Below are 16355 nucleotides of genomic sequence, written 5' to 3'. Positions count from 1 at the left end.
ATGTTTAATTCTGAGCCCAGGCAATTGGCTCTTTTCTGTCTGGAGAGGGAAAAACAATGGATGTGTTGGATTACTGCAGACTCTGTAATTGAGTGTGACAGAGTAATAAATTAGCCTTTCCCAAAGCTTTTGGTGTTTGCCTCTCTGAACTGTGAATTTTACTGGACGTTCTCCCTGCAGGTGGCATGGCAACATTCGGTGCATGTTTCACATTCTCTGAGAGGACAGAATATCCCAGCTTTGCTGTGAAGTCACAGCCCCTCCCATGTGGGTAAAGGACAGATCCTCTGCCTCAGAGTAACGTGAGAGGATGACAGGGAAGAGCCCTTAGAAAGAAATGCTGCATATGCTTCTGATCTTCCCAAGTGCAGCAACAGAGCCGTGTCCAGTTGAACATCCCAGGGTGTGCCACAGGGATCAGCAGGGCACTCTGGGGGTGTTTAACGACCCAGGCACTGGGAAGGCTCATTAACAGTGCCCAGCCTTCATCTCAGCCCGTCACCATCCTCTGCTGATGAGAGCATGACAGACCTGTTCCACAAATGGGATGCTCCCTGGGTGTAGGCAGCACTTGCAGGGCTTCATTTCAATCTGATTTTCAAGAACCCTGACTCAATTCAGCTACTTGTTACCTTGATGTAACAGTGGAGCAGTTTCTGAGGGATTACTCTGGATTTACTTTGCTTTAACAGGAGACAGAATTTATCTGTTTAGATTTCAGCACGAGGAGAAACTTTCTAATTAGAGTAATTTCTGCTTTCCCAGCACATATATTTGATACTTGATACGTGCTTTCCCTGATCTTATTCCCTAATATGGCAAACCTTTATGGGATCTTAAAAAATTTACATCTGTTTTGTTTTAAAAATTACCTTAAGAAAAGGTTGCATTTGAGCTTCTTGTTTTCTGATTTAGCTTCTTGTTATAGCAAAAAAGAGAAAGAATTTGAAATTCGTATTTGGGGGAAACTAGCTTTGATGAGATCAGGTATCTATGACTCACTAAAAAAAGCAAATACTATTGACATTAATATAAACAAATATGTGTTACACTTCTCCATGAAGATTGCCTGTGAGTCACGGATGTGGCAAACACTTCTACACAGGTTGTCTTGGTAGAAGTGTTGTGTTTCCACGTGTGCGTTTGTAGGGGAGCAGTTCCCCTGAGGTGCTCCGTGGTAACTGCAGATCCGTCAGAAGGGGATTGTGAGGCACAGCCAGCGTTTGTGCCCCTGCTGCCAGAGCTGTCCTGAGCCCCGAGCCAGAGCCCCCTGTGCCCAGCAGGTGAGGCTCTGGGATGGCTGGGCTCCGCTGGGGGACACCAACCACTCCCCTGGCATCTGCTTTTGAGAAGTTGTGAGGATTTAGCCAAAAACCTCTCATTTATTACAAAAACATCGCATTGCTGTGGTTTTGGAGGAAACCTTGAACATATTTGAGTCTTTAAGGTTTATGTCTAAAGACAAATAAAAAGAAATCCATAAAATTTCTGTGGAAGTTATTGCAATTACTTCTTTCTGAGACACCAGAAGAACAGACTGAGACTACAGTTATGAGAAGTATTAACTCTTAATCCTGTAAGTGCAGGCTGAAAGATTAGAACTGCAGTTGTTTTGTGTGTTGTTTTTTCCTTTGGTGATTTGACTGGAAGGAGAAATTCAAGCAGGGCAAGGAAAATCTATGTAGTGTGTTTAAATCTTTGTTATTTATATTTTTGCAAAGTTTATTGGAATGATAATATTTATTGCAATGCCTTCAGCATCCTTAAATAAGGCATGTTATAAGAATGGGAAGTCAGGTTATATTGGTTAGCTGCTGACTTTATTTCTGGTCTGTGTAGACAAGAAAACAGGTGAAATATAACTGCAAACTTGAAATTACAGACATGTATGCATTTCCAACTCAGGCTCAACTAATAAAGCTTCCCAGTATTTTTAGAATGCTCTGCTGCTGGTAAAGTCAATAAAATCTCTGGAGTCCTGCTGGGGACTTGACCCTAATATCTTCCCTTCTGCTGCTTCCCTCAACTGGGGCTTTAGCTGCATTTGGCTCATTCTTCTATCTCTGCTGCAGATCAGAATAAATATTGTGACCCAAGGGAGCTGGGGGAGCAGGCAGACCCACAGGTCACGTATTTCTTATGAGTCTTGCATAAAGAGGGATCTCTCCTTCCTCCGCAAAGCTTCAGGGGAGGCCAGTCTGTCACTGAAGAACAGGCAGTGGAATCCCAGATCCCACTGGATAAATGGATTTCACACGCAGCTCCAAGTGCAGTGGCTTGCAGCTGCTCACTTGCACTCACTGCAGTTTTCATTCAGGCTCATTTCTTAATTCCACTAGTAACTTCTAGCCTTTCTAACAATGCAAAAGCATTTTGTGACAGAATGGGGAAAATTTATTCTCTTGATGCCTATTTCTTCTAAGGGCATGAAAAAATGATAAAACTGGAGTTTTCCTCTAACTCCAGCTCCGATTTTTCCCTGCTGAGAAAAGAGCTCCTGCACCAGGGGTGATGGATGGATGGCTGCTGATGAGCTGTTTTTTGCAATGAACACATTTTGCTTTTGAGTAACTTTGTCTGGAAGAAATCTTTCTCCATGGCAAGGCAGGTTTGGAGGAGTGATCTCTGAGACGGAAAAGCTGTTCCAGTCCTGCCATGTTTTTCCTTACTTCATCTGAAGCATCGAGGCAATTTACCCAGCCTCCTCCAGTGCGTGTTGTTACAATCTGTGGTTTCTGTGGAGTAAAGCTCACCACAAATCTCTGTTCTCCTTTATAAGGCTGAGCTGAAAAATGCTGTATTGAAGAGGTCTGTAAAGCCCAACACAAAAAGTCATTTTTCTATTTGTTTTCTTTGCTAGATACCTCTCACTACTGAAAACCTGTCTTGTCTTTTCTTTCTTTCTTTTTCCTTGAACAGTTAGAAATTATCCTCCACTCTTAATGGCAGTATGATCACTTTTGGGAGAGCTCAGGGAGGCACAAGTTCACTATATCAGCTGTAACTTAAAATGTTTCCCTTGGTCACCAAGACTGAGTGCTCCAATATCCACCTGTGTGGTGTGAGGAGTGATGAAGGGGAAAAATAGAAACACAGAAAGTGGGTTGTGTGAACAAAGCTGACATTGTGCCTGGAAAACAGGCAGGGAGGGAAGGTGTTGTTCTAATTTTCTCTAATAGTCCAAATCTATTTAAATTATCAAGAAATTAAATTATTTTCCCCCAGCTCGAGTCTGTTTTGCTGGCGATGCTAATGAGTAAATGACCTCCCTGTGTTTATCTGAATCCATGAGATTTTCATCTTACTTTCCCCCAGCCTGTTGAGGAGGGGAGGTGGGAGAGTGGCTGGGTGGGTGTCTGGCAGTGTCCTGTGCCCAGCACAGTCCTGCAAGGCTGGTTGTGGGTGCTGGGGGAGGCTGGCATTTCATCTGCACCAAAGCACTGCCCGTGTCAACATCCCGAGCTAATCTGCTGCCACGGGGGCCCTTGAGCCAGCCCATGGGAGTCTGCTAAACAGCAGAACTTCTCCAGAACTGAGTCTTGTCTCTGAGCTTGTGCTCGCCTGGGTAAATATCAACTTTATTAGCTATATATATATATAATCCTGCTAATTCAGGCTGTGCCTTGCAAACACAGACCAGGCATTGTCTGGAACGTTAGGAAGTGGCAGCTGCAATGGAACATGCTCCATCCATGGGTAAATATCAACTTTATTAGCTATGTATATATATAAAATCCTGCTAATTCAGGCCGTGCCTTGCAAACACAGACCAGGCATTATCTCGAACGTTAGGAAGTGGCAGCTGCAATGGAACATGCACAGTTAGAAATGACTGCAGAAGCTCCAGCAGTGCTAGCAAAAGGAAAGGGAGATGTTGAGGAGGAATTAGAAGAAGAGTGGGAGTTCTGGCTAGCAGCCTGTCAGCCCAGATTTGTGTAGAGCTGGGAGCAGCAGGACCAGCCCTCTGCACTCTCAGCAGGTACAGAATGTTAGGGGAAAAGCTTTTGGAAAAAAAGCAGAAATTATAGGGGTGCAGAAGAGTGATGATGCTTCTGAACAGGGATGTGCTCTCCTTTAACAGATTGCTCAGGGTTTGATTTCAGCCTGTGCAAATGCTCTGCTGGGGGTTTGGGAAGAACGCTTCAGCTATTTGGTTTTTGCTGTTGCTGTCTGTGTGAATACACGTGAAACTTCTGTGGCATTTTGCAGCCTATTGTCCTTCATGCTTCCTGGAGGCCATACCTTGGCTTTCCAGAATATTTTCATCCAATTTATTACTAACCCAGTTGCGACTGCAGCTCTTTAAGTGCTATAAATAAATGCAAAAATATCATCCCTTGTGGGGGGGGGGGGGGGGAGAATAAAAGGTTCTTTTCATTGACATGCTTATTTTTCATTCATTTTTTTATATGTCTCTGTTCTCTGGGTTTCTGAAGCACAGTGATTATGTACACGTCTGTGCTGAGGCTGAAATTACTGATTTCTTTTACAGCTTCTCTGCAGTAGGTCCTGCAGACAGCTGAAGCTAATTTGATCGTGTCTTGCTGAGAACTCTCTCCAATGGCAGACTGAAACGTAAAAGACACGAATGTCATCTGTATTAGGGGTGTAAAACATCCAGCTGTGAATGGGGAATGGCAAAGCTGTTATGAAGCAGACACATTAAAGATTTTTAAGCTGTAATCTGTGTCCAGGGAGTGACAGCTAACACAGAATCACTCCTGCAGACACCTCTATGGAAACTTCTCCGTGGACTCGGCTTGCCTCCAGGGCAGCTGGACTGATGGGCACAGAAAACTCTCCTTGGAAGCAGCCTCAGGTCATGAAAGTCAAGGAAGATTTGACCCTTGCATTAGACAGAGATCTGCTCTAAGCCCCAGGAATTACCACACTCTAGTCCTGGTTTATAACACAGCTCCCTGCTTTGCCTCCTGATCTTAGAACTGGATTGAAAACCTGGTGCTTTCAGAGGAGACTGCTCCCACCACAGCCTTTCAAGTGCTGGATGTTAAGTGTTGTAATTCTGCAGAGTAACACTGTTGTAGCAGATCATTTCTATGTGCTTTACTCCATTTGCTTCCTTAAGGCACTGAGTTTTCGTGTTAATAATCCCGGTCAGGTGAAATATGGAAGAAATGGTGGATGTGACCCTTAATATTCAGTTCTCTAATGTTTTTATTGGCAATCTGAATTTCTAAAGGCTCAGAGCTACAATATTTTCTATACTTGAAGCAGCAATTTCCCTTCTACTGTATATTAACAGCCACATAGTAACATTTTTATTCTGTGCTAGGGGATAAAATGACTTGGACATTTTAATAATATCTGGCAAATCATTTTCATTTTCCCTCTTATATGATTAATAATGGTCTAGATAGATATGTAGATATACTCTTTACTTACTATGTGGGTTCATGCATATATAATGTAATACAGAGATGGGATGGATATAGAAAATACGCAACAGTCAAATGGGTTATAGTCAAAAACTCTAATCTGGGCAGTTAAAAAACTTTGAATGAAATATTCTGGGATTGGAATGTGAGATCAGTTCTGAATGTTGCAGTTCCAGTTAATCCCAGCTGCACATGCAGCTCCCAGTGCCATGTCCAGGGCTTTCCTGAGCTCCCCAGGATGGGGACTGCACTCCAGTCCCTGACAGCCCCTTCACCAAAGAAATTCCTTCTGGTGTCCACCCTGAAGGAGTGTGAGTCTTTTGAGACACTGGGCTGGAGCTTAAAACGGGTCACGGGCACTCACTTGGCCAAGGGGAGCCGATGTTTGTGCTCAGTCGGGTCTCGTGGTAATTTACATCACCACAGAAATCCCCATTGGCAGAGCTGGAAAGCTGTGGCCATTCAGGTTTGTGTAGTGCTCAGTACTTCTGCACAGAATGCAGCCTGGTTTATGATGCTGCTGATTTGTCTTGAAAATCCCCTTCAATAGATTTGCCTTGCAGTCATGTTTCTGCATGGGATGATTTTCAGTGGTAATAACGGAATTATTACAGATTTGTATGACTGGATTTGGACCTTTTGATTCATTCCTGCTCCCACCTTTGCTCCTAATGTAAACAGAACCTGTTTCACTTAATAGGATTTTTCTTAGTGCATGATTGCATGACTTGAACCCACTTGTGTAGGTTTGTCCCTAGACAGATGCTCTCTCTCCCAGGGCCCTCTGATGTTTGCATCTCATTTTACTCTCTTTCTCCATGGTAGCTTTTTTCATACTTCTTTGTCAAACTGCACCCTTGTGATAAAACGGGGATCTCTGCTTCCATGTGGGCAACAAGAGCAGCTCCCAAGATGCTCCCCTTGCCTGTGAGGGATTGTTTTCCAGTGCCAGTCTGCAAGCAGGCATTACAAATGTACCCCGAGTCTCTGTTCATCACAGGTCTGCCAAATCCAAGATTTGAAATCAACTTGGTAAATATCAGTGCTTTGTTTTTGTTCCTGACTGCGTTCCAAAGGCCAGCTGAGGAGTTCAGACTGCCTGCCTTCACAGCCAGCCCTTCTCCAGTATTTATTTAGTGAGAGCTGCAGCCTGTACCGAGTAATCCCAGTGCAATATCAACTCGCAAACAATTTTCTAAAGCATCTTTAATGTACAGTGTTACTGTACCCAGAGGTGCAGGGGAGCAGTATTAATGCAGGCATGATAGTTCTGAGTGTTCATATGAGTCCTCCAGGAATAATAAACAGCTTGAAATAACAACCAACAAATTCTCCAGATGCTTTTTATCCATGTGTTGGCAACTGTGTTGATTCCAGATCAATGCAGGGTATTAAGACATTTATATGATTGAGCTAAAAAGCTGCCAGGTTGTACAAGCACTGGGCTCATAAAAAATAGGAGATCTGAGTAAAGGCACTGGTGTTCTATTCATAAACGGCAGGAATGGAACTTCCTGATAACAGAGCAGAGAGTGGCACTGGGAGGATGTGGGCTTTCACTGGGCAGGTGTGCTGGGGAACTCGGGCTGTGTGCAAGTCACTTGAGTACCTGATCCCAATACTGGAATCGTTTGCTTTTGTACAATGAGACTCCTGGTAGTAAGGCCCAAGTCATTCCTCAGACAAAGCCACACAAAGCCTTTATTTCAGATGGAATCCCAGCAGAGCTCAGGGCTGGGTTTGCCTCTCTGGCTCCTGGGGCAGCAGAGCTTTGGGACTCTGCTGGATGCCACAGCTGGGCCCCGTGGAACGCCTCTGGAATGCAGAGAATATCCAGAGTCCCCCTGTGGCAGGCAGTGGGGCCTGGCTGCTGGCCTGGCCCAGAGTCTGGACAAAGGAGCTGGTCTGAATCTGAAGATGGTGAAGGCCTTTGGAGCCCTGCGTAACTGGCTGTGTGGAGATTTGGATCAGACTGTGTTTTTTTATTGCATATGTCAAAACCACATATGGTTGGATAAAACGAAGTTACACCCAGTTTTTCTTTGATGTCATTTGATACTATGAAATTACCATGGCAGTGTAAACCCAGATAAGATATTGATGCAAATTCCTGCGAAGTGGAATCGTTCTGTTCAGGTTCAGGTCTTGTACCAACCTTTTAATGCAAGAAACATTACACAGAAAGCTCCAAGCTTTCAAATGGTTTTCAAATGTTCCAGATACAAACTATTTTCCTACAGATGTGTTTGTAGCTATGGGGGTTTAGAAGCTGAAAATCTTGGCTTCAGACCATTTGTTTTGGAAAACGGCTTTATGTACTTCTTGGGCAAAACATCATGAAAACAGGAGGGTTTTTGTTTCTTTCTATTCATAGTATTTAATCTTGCATGTATTTCAGAATATTCTGGAAGCTCATACAAGTGCTGTCAGGTGTTTGAATTTCCTGTGTTTTGCTTCAAGGACTGTTTTGTGTGAAAGCACGTTATTTGTTGGTTGTCATCTATTCCGCTTTTTAAAAAGTTTGTCAGCAAGTTAGGAGACCTGAAAGTATTTCTTTGATTTTATTGACCTAATTTCATTTTTAATTGCTTTTTCAGTTGACATCCAAATGAGGTAATATTCATCAAATAGGGAGACAAAACAAGCAAAAGAATAGAGACTACTTTTTGGCTTTTATGCTCAAATCGTGATCAGTATAAAATATTTTTAAAAGTGGATATTAACTTCCTCAGAACTCCCAGGCTTTCATGTCAGTCAAACCATCTCTTCACACAGTTTTAGCTGGATGCTGCACAAAGAAAAGCTTTCTAAACATCATCACCTTTATGAATGTCCTGGGGTGACTTTATGGTGCTTGTATGCTTATGATGCTGGGACAGCGTCCCAGGGTTTATTTCTGCAGCCTTACTCCTGTGACAGATTTACTCCCATGAGTAATCTCATGGGCTTAAATTGGATCCTGGCAGGAGTAACAATTGTGTGAGTAAACTAGTGATTATTTTTATCCTTTCTTTTGAAAGTATATTAGAATTCTTCCCTCTTAAATATCTTCCCAGTGTCTCCTGCATCATTCAAGTTACACAGCACTACATAAAATTCATTACAACTCAATTATGAGGCTCATTAGGTAGGTAGTGGCATTTTGGCTATCTTACCAAGTTGTGAAACATATTCATTTATTATCCATGGTATTGTTAGAATCAGAATGGAACAATGAAACCAAACATAACATAGAAGATGGTTCAGAACATAAAACCGTGGATCTTTGCCAAGGAAAGGTTTTATGTAACCTGCTTTGAAGTCTCCCTGTGCTACGTTCATGGCTGGAGCGCAGGGAGAACTGTCCTTTGGAGGTGATAATGAACTCGGAGCACCTTTGACAGAGTGCCACTGCATGCTGGCTGGTGCTGGGTTTTATCCTTTTCATCCCCTGAATCTATCCAGCAGGTAGAAAGTATATTTATCTACCTGTACATTTTAAATATGATCCAGCTCTTGCTTTCTGTGTTAATTAGCCCTGGTTTCCTCGGCAGAGTGCTAGCAACAGCAGATTCTGTGACGGGGACTCAAACTTCCTAAGCAGTGCACAGAGCCAGCAGAGTAATTTGTCCTGTTTCAAGCAGCCAGGGACAGTGTCCCCAGCCAGGCTGGCATTTGCCAGCGTCCAGGAGCTTCTTTGCTCAGTGGCTCGTTAAGGCCAGTGGCTGCTGATGGTTCTCAGCACTGACTGCTGCTGCAAGGACGCTTCCAAGTGTGAGCTTCAGCAGCCGGGTTAGGGGCTGGATTGAAGTGTTCTGCCTGGAGCTGGGTATTTCTCTTGGGTCTGGGGCTGCGTGTGCCTGTGAATGCTGTGTGTGGTACCCCTGTGTGCACCCTGAGGTGTCCATTTCTTTGTGGTGTCACAGTGAATGCTCTGGGTTGGAAGGGAACTTAAGGATCATCCAGCTCCAAGCCCTCTGCCATGGGCAGGGAGCCTTCCACTATCCCAGGCTGCTCAGAGCCCCACCCAACCTGGTCTTGGTATCCCTTTGTTAACAGAAGGAACCTCAGTTAAAGCTTTTTCCTTATCCTGTTGTTTCTTGAGTCAGTTTGTCCTGAATCCCACCTTTTAATCCATTGAAATTCAGCCATTTTGTACCTTGCTGTTATTTACTGAGTCTCAACATCATGAAGTTGGAACTCCTTTAGGCTGTACCTCCTTTACACGGAGACTGTGTCTCAGTTTGTGTTTGTTTTAATGAGTCATCCTATCATAAAACAACAGATGGGAAGTGACAGCTTTGAACTGTTCAGGAACAGGCACATCCCCACTGATGGTTGAAGGCCTCCTGAGAAATGCATCACAGAGAGCCCTGACTCATGCTCCTGTTCCAAAGGTGAAGCCCATCGCTGAGCTTGTCACCCAGGGCTGGATGCTGATTGCCCGTGACACGTGTGCTCCTGGGATTAAGCCAGGGCTTGTGTCAGCCTGGCACACTTCATCCCCACGCTCAGAGTGGAAAGGTTCCCAGTGCCCAAAGGAGAGAAAAATGCCACTGAACTGTGAAGAAATCAGAAGAGACTGCTCCCTTCCTTCTCAAGCAGCATCTCCTCCCAGCGCAGGGGCTCTGGGAGTTCCCTCTCCCAGTACAGTGGTCACAATCCAGTTCCAGTTCAGGCTGCCCTTCCAGCCTCAGGGAAGTGTGTGCTCACCCCCCAGCACAGCCCAGCACAGCTGGGCACTGCCAGGGTTTGCTCAGTGCCAGGGTTTGCTCAGTGCCAGGGTTAGCTCACTGCCAGGGTTTGCTCACTGCCAGGGTTTGCTCGCCCCTGCCACGCTGCCAGCCCAGATGAGGAGTGTGGTGTTTGTTCTTTCCTTCTCCCCCCGTGGCCTGGCACTGGCTGTGTCCTCTCCACCACTCAGAGACACCACACAAGATAAATGGTGCTGTGTAACGGTGTAAGAATTGCATGCAGGGTTTGTCCAAGTGGGCAGGGCAGCTCCTGGAGTTACCCACCATTGTCTGCAGATCCTGCTGCAGCAGGAGTTCAAACCTAGCTTTGATGTTTAAACTGAAGGCCTAGTCTCACAAATCTCAGATTAAGTGAAGTCTTTTATGTCTTTTCTTGCATGATCACTTCTTGTGCTTCCTATTTGAGAAGATAATGGACTCTGTAAATTCTGCTATATGAGCACCTGTGTCAGTGAGAAACCGTGCCCCAGAAAATGAAATTCTTCTGCTGTATTAAGTGCTTGGATTCCAAGCTAAGAAACCTCCTGAGTAAAAGCTACTCAGTGCACGGTTTCTCTATTAGCAAAGTGCTGTATACACTAAATTATATTGTGTGGCTGCCTCCAGTTTAGATAAGCACATAAATGAGATGTGCTGAATCTACTCTTTTCACAGGCAGCAGTTCAAACTGGGTGTTGCACTGCAGCTGAAAACGTAAAATGGACATTATTCATATGAATGGGAGCAGTTACCAGTTAATGCTCACACCTTGATCAGGAAAGGAGCTCTGCGAGAAAAGTCAAAATTCCAGCAGCCTCCTGAAATTTCTGGCTGAATTGAGTGATGCAAAGTTTTGAGAGAAGTATTAAAATAATATAAGGAGGACATTTATTATTCTTTTGCCAATTTGAAGTACATTTACCTCCTTTAGCTCTTCTCATTTCAGTGTTGCTGGCAGACAGAAGGGTGTGCTCTGCATCAGTAAGTGCTGCCCTGCCTCTTTGCACACCTGTGTCAGTGTTTGTGTGGGGTGTGTGTGACCTCTGCACTGCTAAGTGCTGCTCTGCCTCTGACAGGATCATTTGCACACCTGTGTCAGTGTTTGTGTGGGGTGTGTGTGACCTCTGCACTGGCTTAGCCCTCACACAGGCTCATGATCACAGCCTAACAGCTTTACTTAAAGCATGGAACCATGAGGAGCCACTTGAGCTGCACTATAAAGACTGAAAACCTTCGGTACTTGAGGCAGTGATGTGAACTGAGCTGTATTTTTGTCAACAGACACCATCCATGAGACAAAGTCCTTATGGTTTGTAGTTTGATTTGGTTCTTGGTCTTCAGACATTGTTTTCTTTTAGTTCACTGCCTTCATATGAATGCAAAATACTGATGCCAAGAGACCATCCTAGTTACAGCTGGAGCAGAGAGGGGGTTGTTTGTTTCTGGATATTGACTGTGCTTGCCCATAGTTCAAGGTCTGAGATTAAATTTCTTAGATTCTCTTGAGATGCTAAGATCAAACATGGGCAATCCTAGAAGAATTCTTTTGTTTGGAGCTGCACTTAAATCAGAACAAATTAAAAAGTAGTTTAAGATGTGGAGAAATGGACTCTGAGTACGACCACGGAGCCCTGTCAGCTCTAACGTTCTGCTTGTCTGGTTTTGAGCTTCCCTTATGCCAACTAAACCTAGTTTAGTGGATTAACTCTTGGCTTTCTTGGAATAATTTAACCACAGCCAAGCAGCATGGCACTGAAATCTCTTGTTACTGAAGTCCCAGGCAGGACACAGAGCCTCCAAAGCTGCATAATTAAATGAGTTGTGCTTTGCTTTACTTTCAACACTGTTCTAACAAAAAGCACATTTGCTGTTCATGTAGGTAAGACAATTACGGCCACAGGCTCGGATTTCTTGTTCTGTGCAGCACTCTGGGGCGGTGTGGGGAGTGATGGAACCCTGTGGTTAGCAGGGGTGGGACAGGAGTCTGGGTGGGTTTGTGTGTGCCCAGCCCAGGAACAGGCACTCGGCACATCCACACTGCTCACTGCAGACAGGAATGCTCTGGTGTTTGCCTTGTTGGTGAACCTGTGGAATTAAAGGCAACATAAATGCTTCTCCTCTGCCTCACCAGGGCCTTTTAATTGCCTGTCCCCGCAGCATTAGCGGGCATGGGGCAGTATTGGAACTCCTGTGGTCCAGAATCAGGGGTGTGGGCTGCTGGCACTGGAAGGCAAACAGTGCCTGGTGTTGCAGCTCCCACATCTGTCCTGATGGAGCTGAAACCTTTACAGTCCATAGCAGAGCCTCAGCTAACACCAGATGGACCACAGTCTATTTTCAGCCTGGTCTAATGAAATCACAGACAGCTGAAAATCGTCATCAGTCTAGCACTTAGCCTGGGATCCAGAGAGCTACAGCTGAAACCAATCTTCAGAGTTTATTCTTTTCAAATACTTGGAGAGTTGTTACTTCATCGTGAGCTACTGCTCATGAAGGCCAGTACTTCCTCTGGTCCTCTTCCTCTTAGTAAGTTTATGAGAATTTTTGGTCTTTGCTTCTTTCTTTCCTCCCCTTAAGTAATAAGGAACCTTTCCCGCTCAGGTCTCAATCAGCCTGCACACCAATTAAGCTAATTGGCAACACATTTGAAACACTCCCTAATTACAGCTGCAGAAGTTTTCAGAGAACAACCTTTCTGCAATTTTTCCTTCAATCAAAATATAAAAAGCAATAAACCCCCTGCAACTCTTAACTCTTCCCTGCTAAGACTCTTGAAACACTTCCAGAAGAACCTGGCCAAGTGACTCCTGGACGCAGTGGCTGCTCAGGGCTGGTGGGGGTGCCCTGAGGAGGAGGAGGGTGCTCCCAGTGAATTTCCTCACAGGACATTTCCTTGAGTACCCCTGTGCAGGCAGTGGTGTCAGGAGAAGCCCTGCTGGTGCCATTCTGAGCACTGGAGAGCACCAAAGCTGTAGAAGGCTCTCACAAATGAATTTACCTTGGAGCAGCTGTGGGGTTTTGCAGTCAGCCAAACCATCTCCTGGTGTACCTTCTAAATTAAATACAGAGTCCAGTCCCCTTCATTTACAGAGCAGCTCCTGCTCCCCTCCCAGTGTGGGCAGCTTTGAAAGGATGGTGTGTTGCACAAGACCTGCAGATCCTATTTTCAAACAAAGTGAGTGGTTTGTGGTTCTTTGGGTGCTGTTTTTCCTTTGTTTGTGTTTTAGTGGAGGAGCATTCTATCTATCTGAATTAAGACATTATTAATAACTGATGATATCTCATTTGCTATTACAAAAAAGGCTGAGCTACTTTGGTTTATAAATAAGGCTGATGTCCTTTTTTGTTTGATTTTTTTTTTTGACCCAAGCAGGGGGAAAAAGTTCATCTTCTCTGTTACTTCTGTGTTTCCTGTGGGTTGCTGGTTTTATGCGTCACCCCCTGCATTATTTCTGCTGAACTGCCTGGTCTGGTTTTCCGTCTCGGGAGCAGTTCCCAGCTCCAGCCTGCTCACAAAGGAGTGATTTGTTGCCTTGAGCCTGGTGTCTGAAGGAAGAGACAGAAGTGAGCCTGTCCTGCTGGGGAAGGGCAGCACAGAGGCTCCCTGGGCTCTCCCCTGTAACCAGCAGTGCTCCCTGTCAGTGCTCCTGTGTGCCCTCCACCCGGGGCGCTTCTCACCGGGAAACTCCTCCTGGTTCAGTGGGTTTTGATGGGACTCCTCACCTACTGAAGTGTGTCCTCCCAAGGCATTGCCAGTGAATCTGCTCTGGCTCCCTTCTGCAGGTGGAGTAGTCAGGTACCAAATCCCTTCCCATCAGTGGGGTTCCTCACTCTGTGACTGTGGGATCACTAATGCTCCTTGCTATTTGTACAATTTAAAGCGCTCAAGTCTTAAATTTTAAATGTGGCACCTCTGTGAACCATATGTAATTTGGCAGAACACTTTTAATATGTCATTTTAATGCTTTTGCTTTCCTTCACTTTCAGTGGTTTGTCTTGGTTGATTTATTCCTGGATATTTCCTGAAGTGCCAGGCAGTAAATGTCTGTACATTCTGTGATTTGTTCCATCAAGTCAAACCATTTTTCAGGGACTGGGAATGGGGTCTGAAGTACTTGCAGACTGCATGCATGGATATGTAAAGAAGCTTATCTTAATTTGTAAAACAAGAGATAGTAATGGCAATTAGATTAAGCAATCAGTACTTTTCTGTTTGGTCTTAATTATATATTTGTTGTTTTCCAAATACAGGTTTAATCCTTCTTTTTGTTATGTAATAAAACAACAGTTGGTAGTGATTTGTGGATTATGATAACCAGGCATAGAAATATTTGCTCAACTGTTTATTCCATTTATCCAGTGATTGGATTTTATCCAGCTAGGAGAGGGAGAGGTAGCTGTATGTTCAGCGACAGCCATTCACAGGGAAGCAGTGTCAAGCTTTAAAGGAACTGCCTTTATTATGAATGTACTAAACAGAAAAGATCCAGTAGCTCTTACATGCACCATTGTAGTAGAAAGGCTGTGAATTAAAATGGAGATGTAGATTACCTTTTCTGAGAAAGGAATATTCAAAAAGTAAGATGGAACTTGAGTAGACGGGTTGGAGGCTTTAATTTTTTTTGTTTTCCATTTTAAAAGGGCAACATTATCCGTTCCTATGTGTTTATTAGGGGTTTTCCTTCCCTTCTGCAGTGCTGAAGTGTATTTCACTTTGGATTGACCTGAGAGAATAGTGTTTAGGTTTTGATTAGTTTAGCTTGGCAGCTGAAACATCAGTTCTTCACACAGACTGAGAGCAGAGTATGTGAAAGTGCAGCAGCACTTCTGTAAATTAACCCTGCTGAACAAAATGCTGTGGCCAGGGCAGGCGCCAAGCGGAACTGAGATGGGGAAATGCCTTTCTGCTGGGCTGCTCTTGCACACAAATCCCACCATCTGCCTTGCTGCACCTGGCAGACTCTGCTCTTGATTCTGGAGACATTCAATTAGAGAAGTTCAGCTTTTCATCTGTTATTTACAAGCACTGATGTGAAGCATCAGTCAATTACACAATTGTAGAATCAATTTGCTGCAGACTTGATATATACAAGTTAATATGTTTGTGTGTAGTTGAGTGCAAACCCTGCTGCAAGCAAACAGCCACACCAAACCTGAATTGAACTGTCTCAGGTGTGCACGTGGATTCACACATGCAAACACTCAGACCTTGCTGAGGATAATTGGGTGCAATGTGCAGAGAACCAGGCTGTAAGAGCTGGCTGTGACAGGGACTTGTGTAAGTGGGAAGGCCTGCTTGGCAGAAAGTGTATCTGTAATTTGTTTTAAATGTACTGTAATTGTCTCTGGGCTTTCCGCTGTGTGTTTTCCACCACTGCTTTTGAAATCTCCTGTTGAAAGCTGCTCAGTGGGACTAGAATGCAAAACTATTCATGTCCAAGGTGCAGGGATTTTAAGTATCCAAGCTAATTGCAGGGTAGGGGAAAATAACCTGAGCTCCCAGTGGTTCTTGTGCAGCTCCCCTGCAGTCCCTATTGCTGCTGAATATCAAACATCCTCCACACTCTCCAGGAGGAGCTGTCCTGCAATTAAATCTCCAGAGCAGGCAGCTCTATGCAAGGGCATCCTCCTGAGGGGATTCTGACTCTGACACCCAGCTAAAATCCCAGGTTCTGGTCAGCCTTCAAGAAAACAAGAGATTTAGCTGAGGTGGGTTTTCATGTGACCTTCAGGATCTGTGAGGAGATGTGGAACTGGCTCAAAACTGACAGAACAAACTCCCAGAGAAGTGCTGAGGGAAATACTGGCACCTTCTTCAGGCAGAATCTCTTTTTTTGGTGTTTACAGAATGTTAAACGCTGCAGCAAACCTGTTAGTACCTGCTCATATAGAGAGCACTTTGAAACAGCTCTGAGAGAATGAAGGTGGTTTGAAAAGGTACAGTAATTTCTGGAATGAGATTTTGCAGATTTGCATGAGCAAAGAACTTTCCCTAGGTGAGTTAAATGAGTAGTGGATAAGTTTGGGGGCTCGTGCCCTTTGGAGTTCGCTGGGAAAGTGAAACAAAACATCACGGGATTGTAAAATAACTCAGTCTTCTTGGCTCTCCTCTGTTACGCTTTTGAGACCTTCGAGAGAGGAGCACACTGGTTTATTTCCAGAGCAAGGAGAGAGATTTTAAAGCTAGAGGAACATGGCAGAATAAGACTGAAAAACCGCCAGATTAATTATTCTGGTGTTTGGGTCC

The 16355-nt window shown here is 44.4% G+C and overlaps 1 protein-coding gene across 3 annotated transcripts in view; it reads left to right on the top strand.

Annotated features, from left to right (window-relative positions):
• TMEM132D (transmembrane protein 132D) overlaps positions 1 to 16355 on the top strand; it is a 184317-nt gene that overhangs the window by 18500 nt on the left and 149462 nt on the right. Inside the window, exon 1 of one of the 3 annotated variants that reach the window (XM_039724850.1) lies at positions 11310 to 11417. The exons of 1 other annotated variant lie outside the window; for it this stretch is intronic. In XM_039724850.1, the coding sequence (XP_039580784.1) occupies positions 11399 to 11417 (19 nt within the window). In that variant the 5' untranslated portion in view covers positions 11310 to 11398. Of the gene's footprint in view, positions 1 to 11309; positions 11418 to 12377; positions 13284 to 16355 lie in introns of those variants that run through there. One more of the 3 variants, XM_039724848.1, reaches the window with a different exon arrangement.

Source organism: Passer montanus, unplaced genomic scaffold (assembly GCF_014805655.1).
Source record: "Passer montanus isolate IOZ18808 unplaced genomic scaffold, ASM1480565v1 scaffold53, whole genome shotgun sequence".
Lineage (NCBI taxonomy): Eukaryota > Metazoa > Chordata > Aves > Passeriformes > Passeridae > Passer > Passer montanus.
This window is presented reverse-complemented; position numbering and strand designations above follow the sequence as displayed.